Source organism: Haliotis rufescens, unplaced genomic scaffold (assembly GCF_023055435.1).
Source record: "Haliotis rufescens isolate VD_foot unplaced genomic scaffold, xgHalRufe1.0.p SCAF_10, whole genome shotgun sequence".
Classification (NCBI taxonomy): Eukaryota; Metazoa; Mollusca; class Gastropoda; order Lepetellida; family Haliotidae; genus Haliotis; species Haliotis rufescens.
In genome coordinates, this window is record NW_025963780.1 from 41,538,052 (window position 1) to 41,550,239 (window position 12,188).

A 12,188-nucleotide genomic window follows, 5' to 3' on the forward strand; every position below is an offset into this window, starting at 1 on the left:
GCAGATTTAACGTTGTTTTTGTTTACTGTTTAGTCTTTGAAAGGCATTTAGAAGAGATGCACTAGGGAACAGAATGTATGGATGTCAACTTCCTTATTATCAGGAACACAACGTTTTAGAGTATTTTGAGATGCAATTGAGAAAGAGAAAGTATATTCTCTGAAACGTTGTGTTCCTCATATAAAAATAAGTTGACATCCATAAATTCTCTTTCCCCTTTGTTTACTGTTGTTGATCCGATCTCTGGGTGCATTCAGGGCATTTGTTTATTTGTTAACGCCGCACACACCAACATTCCAGCTTAAAAACGGCAGTGTAAAAATAATCGAGGCTGGACTTGACAAAACACTGACTGATATTTTGTCAGCGTCCGACGCATGGGCACGATGCGAAGCAATCCATCGGACCAGACCACAGGATCTATACGTCTGGCGTAGGTTGCTGGGGATCTATTCTAACCCCGATCCCCACGGGAGAAGGAATACTGTTGTTACTAACAGACAATGTTGTATGGCTACACACACAAAAAAAAATGTGTCATCACTATTATTGGTTGGTTGGTTTGTTGTTTAACGCCGCACTCAGCAATATTCCAGCTATATGACGGCGGTCTGTAAATAATCGAGTCTGGACCCGACAATCCAGTGATTGATATCATGTGCATCGATCCACGCAATTGGGATCGATGACATGTATCAACCAAGTCAGCGAGCCTGACCACCCGATCCCGTTAGTCGTCTTTTACGACAAGCATAGTCACCTTTTACGGCAAGTATGGGTTGCTGTCTTCACGGGCCTCACTATTATTGACACAAGTAATAATACCTTCTAAACAAGAGGCGATGTTGGGTCTTACTAGTTAAAGCGTTTGCTGATGTGAAGTAAGTGATTTTAGTTTAACCCTCTTTGGGCAGTAATTCAGTTATATAACGGTATGGCAGCTAAATGTGGAGGAAAGGAGTGGAAACATGAAGAAAAACTCCTCATCAGTGTTATTGCTGTTGATTGCCACATGCACTGTATACATATTTGAGAATCAAAGATATCAACACGATTTGAAAAAAGTGGAAAAACTCCGAGGCTTGCCGAGGATTTTTCCCACGTTTATCAACGAGTGTTGATATATTTGATATCAAAAGACACGAGGGAGAGATTTTATTTATCATCAAACATCATTCTTCCAACCTTTTCAGTTTGTAGACGGTAATAAGCAGTGTCTCAGTGTAAGAAAATACTGCTAACAGCTTCAGTAGCAGAGACATTAGTGATGTTGTTTGATTGTGACGTCATTGTAATAATGACGTCACAATGGTCTGCAAAGCATTGTGACGCAATTTCATAGCAGCGATATCTACAGGCGATATCTCCTGTGGGAGCCAGTTTTGGATGATAAATAGAGGTTATCACGCTTGTGTGTTTGGGGATGGTAAATATCCTGTATTAGGAATAAACACTATGTATTTAGCTCGTCAAGGCTCGCTAAATACAATGTTTATTCCTAATGCAGGATATTTACCATCCCCAAACACACAAGCGTGATAACCACTTTATCATATAATGTCATTCTTTAATTCTGTGCTTCAAGATCGCTTTCCCTCTCTCACAAACATTACCGAAAGATTGCGAGTTTTCCTGGAATGCGCGCATTAATATTTATTACGTCACAGGGTAAGTGATGTGTCAGTGGGACAGTGACAGTAGCCAATATAGTTCCAACTGAAATTTGTTTCTTATACAGTGGCGATGCAACATACATGTATACGCAAAACAACAGCGGCAATCCATCGGTCAGTCCGGTAGAGTAACTGCCCTTTGTCAAAGGGAAGCTACTCTAACCCTAGTCTATGGACGTCACGGCCACGGTCAGACGTTGTTGACAATCGGTCTGTCCTGTTATAACGTTAAGAAGTGTAGTCAGATGTACACACAGCGACAAAACGAAACAAGGTTACAATTCAAACATATTTCGGCCAAATCCAACTATTTCAATTTGTGGAGGTTTCAACCCGCCAGGTCTACAAGCACAGATATGGCTACTGATCCCGATTGCTTAGGCCTCGTGCCCTCGCAAAATTGTTTCGCAATTTACATCTCCAAAGTTGCCAAATCGTATAAAATGCCTTAGCTACGTCACAGTTAGACACTGATTTTCAGTATATTAGACTGTTCTTTTGATAATGATAGCAATTATCCCTGTAGTATATCCAGTTTCCCGATGGTTAATTCTGACTCGATCGCCGAATGACGAGGGCGACGCCATGTTTGTTTATAAACAGTGAAAGCAGTCCTACTTGACCTTTGATATTTCCATCTCTATCCGCATATGACCCCAACGGATATCGTTTTTAACCGTTGGCTTTATCCTGCCGAGAAACCTACCCATTATATGATAAATAGAGATTACTACACGAGTGTCTATCAAATACCATTGATCTTACAACGAGCTGTTTCAAAAAGTATCTAACGAGTGAAAGCGAGTTAGCTACGCTTGGTAACAACGAGTTGTAAGATCAATGGTATCTGACAGGCACGAGTACAGTAATCTGTTTCTTACACACCCTCAAATCGCACCATTTTAGCATCGAACCGATGGATTTTGTCTATTCTCATGATTGCAGTAGCGCATTAATACATAACACCACTGTCATAAGTGACGTCATCCTATGTGCTGCTTACTACTCATAAATAATGTGACCCTACACAAAAAGGTTTCCGTCATATATGTGGATTATCAAGGCGATGATGAAAATGCAAAAAAGACAAAAATCAAGAACACGCTGGATGCCGAATTAAAAGTTTACACCTCAAAGAAATTACCAAATTTGTACAACAATGTTTACTTCCGTATGACATCACTACCGATGACCGACTTTTGCAAAACGGCGTGTACACTGAAATCAGTACACCTCCAGAGGAGGATTTTCGTTGATTGAGGGATCGTATATACATAAATGTGTCACATAAGTAATCAGAAACATTCTGACAATCTGCGTACTGTTATTTGTTTACCATTTTGTCCAACGTAACAAAGAGAATAAGTCAGAAATGCAGATAACTACCGTCGTCGTTGTGCGTGATTTAGCGTCAGTCATGGCGTCACACTTGTACGGATTCTAATGAATTTACCACATCATTGTAAAGTTTATATTTGGATTCCATTATTAGTGCAACGCTCCTCTTCCCATGAATATTCTCAAACGCGTGATCGAGCAAATGCATGAATATTTTGATTTGTTTACATTTCAGCAAGTACAGTTTTCCGAGCACAGTAGTAGTATATAGTGAGGGCGCAGGAACCCCTTTTGGTTGATCCGGTTGATCCAGGCGGATGCGAAGGTGATTGGCTGATCCAAGTCACGTGATCGGATAGGATGACTCATGCATCAACAGCGCGTCACAGGTGAGGGGGAATGAAAGGTGTGTGTTTATAAGACAGAAAAGAATTCATAAGAAAACAAAAGTAAAAGGTTATGAATAGAGCTATGTGTATAGCGTGCTGCCTTGAATAGACAGACCGTACCCGTCAGCCCAGTTTGAATTGAGCGCGCTTAACAACTGACGTGGCCTCGTCGTTTAACCCGCGCTCGCTAGAGCGTGCGACCCGGTTTTGATGAATACAGGGTGTGTGTTGAAAGTACAAGTACCACAATAGAGATGGGTTATGTCAACACGATATACGCCGGGTAATGTAGGAAAAAAACTGTACGTCTAGCTGGATCAGATCCATCTTATACGGTCTACACGTTGTACACCATGAACGTTGGACAACCTGTATGGAAAAAATACATAGAGACAAAATAGATAAGACTACGCAACCAGCAAGCTTGCAGTTTACGTTTAGCGCGCAAGAACGAGCTAATGTATAGCAGAGAGACTAAGCGACCGACCGCCCATAACAATGTCAACATACCCCGGCCTTACAATTAATGTTAACATACCAGCCTCGCCTGAAGCTTCCCATTCATAAATGGTGTGACCAGTGTCCCGTATGTATGATACGTTAGGGAACATGTGTTGTACATTTGTTATTTTAAAAGGGAGTTATTTCAGAGAGGATATATATGGGTATTCCCCCTCATTAAATCTTTCTTTCGTTGGTGTCTATTAAACGTATCCGGTATTTAATACATTTGAATGATGTAGGAAAGTATGTGCGTGAAGATGTTGTACCTATATCCGAACACGAATGTGTGACACCTTTCAATAGATCAATTACGTTTCTAACCACGACACGCAACATGACTATGAGCATGGTTAGCAGTTCATATTTATAAACACATCGTAAATGACAGATTTCTGATGAATGAACTCGCCCGCACACATGTCTATAGGGTTATGTTCGCCCGAACTGTAAACAGTGACACATTGATAAGAGGAAGGGTGTGTGGAATGCACTCGTCCTTGTAAGGGTAAAATACGCGTTTAAACGCACCATTTAAATGATGATGACATTACTTTTTAGATGTATTGGTATCAGTGAGTGAGTGAATTTAGTTTTACGCCACACTCGGCATTATTCCAGCTCTAGGACGGTGGTCTGTCAATAAACGAGCTTGGACCAGACAATCCAGTGATCAACAGCATGAGCAGCGATCTGTGCAACTAGGAACCGATGGCACGTGTCATCCGAGTCGGCGAGACTGACCAACCGATCCCCGCCGTCAGTCGCCGATAAGCATGGGTTACTGAAGGTCGATTCTATAAACCGGGACCTTCACGGGTGTAGTACGACGAAGACTATATACTAATATGCAAAAACTGAGAAAAAATAAACAGTTCATTCGTATCATTTATTGATTCGAGTCAATCGGTTCCATACAAAGCCGTGATATACGAATGGACAATAGTATTCACTCTGGAACATTATTTAGTCACTCATATACACATGCTGCTGCTGCTCGAAGGCCCTATTGTTTAAACAGCGAGTCCATGTTTTGAAACACATTTCGCACTGGACTTGCGGCGGCGGGTGGGCTTGTAACGGCGGGATGGCTTGACGCAGCGGCGGCGGTGGATGGAGTTGTAACGGCGGATGGGCTTGACGCAGCGGCGGCGGCGGCGTTAGCGGGTGGGCTTGTAATAGCGGGTGGATTTGCGGCGGCGGTAGCGGGTGGGCTTGTAATGGTCGGTGGACTTGCGGCGGCGGTCGGGCTTGTAACGGCGGCGGTATGCTATGTTTATTTCTCCTGTGTCGTAACATGACATCTCTCCTTGGAAACATTTTTTCACAGTCCGGACAGGTGGCAACCCTCATGGTGATTACAATACGGTGTGCGATTAGAGAGAGGAATTGTGAAACTGGGACCTCCTGGACGGAAATCGTTACAAGCAATGGATAAAGCATAGACTATAGACAACCATTCAACCTTAAAACATTCAACAGTGCGAAATGTGTTTCAAAACATGGACTCGCTGTTTAAACAATAGGGCCTTCGAGCAGCAGCAGCATGTGTATATGAGTGACTAAATAATGTTCCAGAGTGAATACTATTGTCCATTCGTATATCACGGCTTTGTATGGAACCGATTGACTCGAATCAATAAATGATACGAATGAACTGTTTATTTTTTCTCAGTTTTTGCATATTAGTATATAGTCTTCGTCGTACTACATCTGTCTATTCAAGGCAGCACGCTATACATTTAGCCCTATTGAATACCCTTTACTTTTTTTTGTTTACTTACGAATTCTTTTCTGTCTTATAAACACACACACCTTTCATTCCCTCCCCTCACCTGTAACGCGCTGTTGATGCATGAGTCATCCTATTCGATCACGTGACTTGGATCAACCAATCACCTTCCCTATTTTCACTCAACCTCCCTCAACCAAAACTACCTTCTGCGCCCTCACTATATACTACTCACAGTGTTAGTTTCCACACCTAATTTATTTCGCATGATTTCATCTGGATAATTTGCATTGGTGACAAATTTGTCATTTGTTTCTAATATATATGAGGAATTCAGGGATGCATGTATAGCATCTGAGTTTGAAATATACCTGATCGAATAGGCGTCTCATAACCGGCATTTTGTAAACACAATCCAATAAAACGGAACGTACACTTCGGCGTTCGTGAATGCGTATTTTCCAAAACATTCTAAACGATTCTAGGCTTATCAGCGACGTTTCTGTATTATCATTAGTGATATGATACCCGTGATCACTAATCACTAATGTATGCTATTTTTCTACTTTAATTATTCGAGCAAATATCCAATATTTAGATTTCTAAACACACAGCAAATGACGCCGTGTATTGTGATTTGGCGAGATTTACAATGTACCTAATTTTCAGAAGTCACATTCACTAATTATTCTTTGCCTAAAATGACAGCAAATGATAAACAGAAGAGTGAATTCAAAACTGCGAAGTGTATTAGTTTGCGTGATGTATTTTGAATTTTATTCGACTTCGAAGTGAGGGTTGAATAGGAGGGACATATGTGTCGCTGTGGCATCCAGGGTGTTTACACTCTAAAAAATGATAACGCAGCAGATAATGTAACTGGTAATAATAACAAACAAACACGTAGACGAGGACGAGTTTGTTTATTATTATTATCAATTATTACACGGACCTGTGGTTCAACAAGGCGTAGGTGAACATTCGACTGAATCACGAGCAACTTATCAATGACTTACAATCAGAGAAGTAGTCCGTCATCATCTGACCTAAGGTCATCACCATGGAGTAGCCAATCACGGGCCTGGAATTCGATCTCACACATATGTTTGATACCAGTTATCTCAAATGGGTTTCTCACCGACAGTTGTGTAAGAAACCTAGTTAACTCGAACTTCTTTTAGCTCGATATATCGTTTAAGATGATGTAATTTCGCGGCTGCGACAGACTTGTACATGAAACCACAGCTTTATTGATTATAAGAACACTGAGAGACGCAATACATCTAAAATTCCAGGCAAAAGAAAGAATACACTTATACACTCTTCAAAAAAAGAAACGCACAGGGAGATTTTTAGTAAATTTATTGTACCTAATAAAGTCGATATATTTCATTTAATATCATAGATACAAATATGAAATTTGGGGCTCGATAGTCACATGTTGTCGTTGAACAAAGGCATTGAAAACTCTTCATTGTCATGTCACATAAGGCCACAAGGTTGCGCTGAACTCTGAATCTCGTGTGACCGCCCCTGGCAGCAATCTCGGCTCTGCATCTCCTCGGCACTGACTGGATAAATGTACGACCTCTGTCCTGCGGAATTCTGCGCCATTCTGCTTGTAACGCGTTGGCCAGTTGTGGGAGTGTCTGCGGCGTTTTCCGACGTTGATGTACACGTCGATCGAGTTCATCACAGAGGTGTTCGATTGGGTTGAGATCTGTATATCCCTCCACCCCCCACCCCCCATGACACTACCGCCACCGAAATTGTCGAATTCACGTACCGATGTGGGGCAAAACGCTCATTTCAACGACGATACACACGTTGTCTTCCATCTCGCCGGTGAAGACGATATCGGGATTCATCGCTAAACCACGCCCGTGTCCCCTTTCTCAAATTCCAAGGCTATAAGGTATGGCACCAACGCAAGCGTCGCTGTCGATGGATCTGTGCCAAAGAGGGACGATAGCTGGTCTTCTGGGTCGGATTCCAACCTCGCGAAGATAGTTCCTGACAGTCTGGTCTGATATCCTCAAACCATAGATGCGTCCTGCAGTCTCCGTAGCTGTGGCTTTGTGATGACGCAGGTGGAACAGTCGAATGTAACGATCCTGTGCAGGGGTGGCAACTCTTGGTCGGCCGGTTCTCGGACGGTCTGCAATGGAATTGAACTGTGTGTATTGGTCCCAAAGGCGGCAAATGGTGCTGTGGTGGACGTTGAAGTGGCGTGCAACAGAAGACTGCGATTCCCCTCTTTGGATACGTCCCATGGCGATGTTCCGATGGGAAGCGCTGAGTTTCGGCATTTTCAAACTTGAAAAATGTTGACAAATGAATGACAAATTATTGGCTTATGCTTGCCTTTTTATTGCAACTACCGAGAGTTACAAATGCCATAACTTGCGCATGCATTTTCCTTGACTGTTTTCCTCCATGACATTTTTGTACAAGTATGAAAACAATGCCGTTTAAGACATTGCGATTCGACAATGGCTGCGTTTTGACGCACCTTTGCCGAATATCAGGCCACCAACATTTTCCGAAACATATATCCAATTTATATACTGGATTTTGTTTTGTAGTAAGGTTCAATGAACTACATACTACCTGTGCGTTTTTGTTTTTTTTAACCATACACGGTTCCCCCCTTGTTAAAGCCACCCGGGAATCGTTATGCTGAAGGGCCGGTTTCGATTCTCCACGTGGGTAAATTGATTGAAGCCTACATGTATTTCTCATTTACTCGCTTTAAGTGTCGCTGTTCTCCGTGCAGAAATCGTGGGTTCGAATCCAACATTTAGGTCTGTGAACACCATACCCGTCCTTATGAGTTTCACAAAAGCGGTAAACGTCTGAGACAAGCATCACTCCGGGTTTTTCTTCCACAGGTTTGAATAGATCCCGAGCAACCTTCGCCAGACGTACGTGGAGACTTAATAAGTCCTGTGGTCTGGCGCCAGACGTACGTGGAGACTTAATAGATCCTGTGGTCTGGCGCCAGACGTACGTGGAGACTTAATAGATCCTGTGGTCTGGCGCCAGACGTACGTGGAGACTTAATAGATCCTGTGGTCTGGCGCCAGACGTACGTGGCGACTTAATAGATCCTGTGGTCTGGCGCCAGACGTACGTGGAGACTTAATAGATCCTGTGGTCTGGTGCCAGACGTACGTGGCGACTTAATAGATCCTGTGGTCTGGTGCCAGACGTACGTGGAGACTTAATAGATCCTGTGGTCTGGCGCCAGACGTACGTGGAGACTTAATAGATCCTGTGGTCTGGCTCGGTTGATTGCGGGGCATTGTACCCCAGAGTGGGACGCTGTCAAATTATCAGTCACTGGTTTGTCAAGTCCAGCCATGATTATTTTTACACTGCCGTTTTTAAGCTGGAATGTTGGTGTGTGCGGCGTTAACAAATAAACAAATGCCCTGAATGTACCCAGAGATCGGATTAACAACAGTAAACAAAGGGGAAAGACAATTTATGGTTGTTAACCTTTTTTTTTATGAGGAACACAACGCTTCGGAGTATATACTTACTCCTTCATCAGGTTCCATCCATTTCACATTATGAAGAAGTAAATATGTATTCCGAAACGTTGAGTTCCTCATAATAAAGGAGTTGACATCCAGAAATTCTGTTCCCAAGTGCATCTCTTCTAAATTCCATTCAACGACTTAAAGTAAACAAAGACAACGTTAAATCTGCCATTCATATTTATTCATTGCAGTACATTTGTTTTTATTGATCTATTGCCAGACGTGTTGCGATCCTTCGCTGTCTACTTGGACACACTAGAACACTGTTAAGATGTTGTTCTTCTTACATCTCTCCAAACAGCAAAGACAAGAGCCAGATTGGCATGTTGCCAAAGATGTTGTTGTTGTTGTTATTGTTGTTGTTGTTGTTGTTGATGATAGGGAATATAGCTGAAACAGTAGGGCGTTTATAGTGAGCATACGAATCATATGTCATCGATTTGCAAGCTATGTGTTTTGAGATGTTGATATGTTGAGTTTGGCGCAACATTAAGCAATATTCCAAAACTATCGCGGCAATGGACTCAGTTTGGGCTGAAGACCGAAGTAGCACCCATGTGGGGAATCAAACCTGGTTTTCCGGCGTGATGCGGCACAGTTTGATGTTCTATTGTTCTATGTTCAAATATGAAAGTATTTATCTGACACCTGCTCTGAAATTAAATGTGTATGTTCGACTCCTGCCCCAAATAAAGCACTCTCTTTCTTCTTTGCCCGTTAGAATCATCTGAGGAAAAGAGATCAGGTCGCTTAGTATTTTCTGTCAGCCACTACCCCACCCCACCAATATATCCTTACAGTGGAACCCCGGTAGAATTTCTGGATTTCGAATTTCCTTGAGTCGGGATTAACTATGTTTACCGCCAGTCACTTACGTCGCACACAAGTCTTTCCGTCGGGGTAGTGCGGCACGAAGCCCCGGGAGCAGTTGCACTTGTAGTCGCCGTACATGTTGTGACAGAAGCCGTTAGGGCACAGGGCGGCGCTGGTGTAGTTACACTCGTTGATGTCTGGAAGAGAAACATGCACTAACACACTGGTACTACTGCTTCCACGCAAGAGAATATTCAATATCGAGTATCTGCCGTAACAGACTAAAGACAAAGTTGTGAATATTAAACGAATGGATTGCTGCAAATCAGTGATGACACCAGGTGTTCGCGAGAATGGGGAAAATGGTCTGCTCTGATAATTCTCTTTCGCTTACGTTTTATATTTACGCCCCAAATATTCCAGGTAATTCACGACCGTTAATAAAAATTGGAGTTTAGGTAATGCGGAACACTTGTTGTCAGAAGTTTGGGTAAAATGACACCCACCAAGTCAGGTCACCTAGTATGACCACCGGAGTCGCCTCTTACAATATACAAGCGAATAAGTTTGGTTAGTTGGGTCTTTCTTAATATTAGGATCATTGTTACTCACCTATGCATTCGAATGTCTGGAAGCTGAGTTCGAATCCTTGGTAGCAGACGCAGGTGGACGCCGTCCCAGCAGCATTGTCGATACATTTGCCTCCAAACCCACATCCAGAGATGGTGCAGTTGGTGGGAGCTGAGGATGGCAACGTCATGCAGTGACACGGATGTACTTACTGATCATTTCTAATACTGTTGACACCAACATAACCTGGTGTATATTTCCTGTTTTGTCGACAAGGACTCGGTTCTTTCAAATATCGAGATAAAGAAACACAGTTGTAATTCACATGTACAGTTATATATATAGCCACTATTTAATGCCGCGTCTGGACCAGACAATCCAGTGATTGACATCATGAGGATCGATCCACGCTATTTGAATAGGATGACAAACTGTCAAACAAGTCGACAGGTTTCTGGGAATCTCTGTTGGGATCCCCACGGAACAACGAAGTATAAATGTTAGGTAAATAAAAGAATCTGCTGTAATTGTGTTGACGTTTTTCAAATTTGACCCCTAATGGTGTTTGTCCATGTAGTTACTCATTGTACAAAAGTTCCATTATATTGCAAAATACAGAAGCATAATTAAGTTCCCACAAATTGGAGTTCAAACTAAACAAGTTGCAAAGTATATCATTGTATGACAGTAACTTATATACATATAGCAAAAAACAGAAGCAGGAGTTTCTAAAATTAAAATATTATATCCATATAAGTTACAACAAATCTTCAAGTTCTATTCCATATTTAAAAAGTAATGTATTCATTGTATGACAGTATCTTTCTAACGCCGCGTCTGGACCAGGAAATCCAGTGATTGAAATTAACATTAAACAAATTGCAGAGTATACGATTGTATGACAGTAACTTAGCTACATGATGAGTCTTTAACGGTTTACAACACCTGGTGCTTGAAACACTTACTTGCAGCAGAGGCAGAACCAGTGATGGCGAAGATGACACAGGCAGCTACAATGACGACCATGGTGTCGGAAGTTGGAGAACGGAACAGCTGAGGTGTTTAGGACGAGAATACTTGGCAAGGCATAGTGGCATGCTTTTATACCAAACACCACGATGCAAAAATAACAAACCGTTGAAAACAATTCCAAAGGCACGCGACGTTTAAATGACGTTTATGGCTTTTTTAACACTCACATAAAGGGTATGTTCCTTGGGTATGTCACCTTGGACATAAAAAGTAAGTTCGGGTCGGGTTAAAAGAGATCGTGGTAAGTTCATCGTCTCCGAGGTCATTTGCCACGCCAATGTCACAGTGGTTGACCTGTGCGCGTGACATTGTTTATCCTCACTGTGTTCAGGGTTGAATGACGGGCTTGTCAGTTAGTGAGTGACTGAGATTATATTGTTCAAACGAAATCCTAGATGGTGCACTAAAATAGGTCTATTCCACTATTTCAATTGTTGATAAAGTACACCAATTGATCCTTAGCAAACTGAATAGCTAATAGGTAGTGAATTTGGTTGTACGCAGTTTTTAGCAATAATCAATTGATATAATTGTAGGGGACACAGAAAACTGACTATACCAAAGCCACGTAAACGCGTTATTCACTAGGCTATAC

General features: G+C 42.1%; 1 protein-coding gene across 1 annotated transcript; it reads right to left on the reverse strand.

Annotated features, from left to right (window-relative positions):
* Positions 1-9,350: 9,350 nt before the first annotated feature.
* On the reverse strand, positions 9,351-11,850 carry LOC124146708 (latent-transforming growth factor beta-binding protein 1-like). The gene is made up of 4 exons (XM_046517140.2): positions 11,527-11,850; positions 10,604-10,732; positions 10,054-10,188; positions 9,351-9,568 (listed from the first exon to the last, which is right to left on the reverse strand). Exons 1-4 carry the CDS (start codon positions 11,585-11,587, stop codon positions 9,462-9,464), a joined length of 432 nt encoding a protein of 143 aa, XP_046373096.1. The 5' UTR covers positions 11,588-11,850; the 3' UTR covers positions 9,351-9,461.
* Positions 11,851-12,188: the final 338 nt, after the last annotated feature.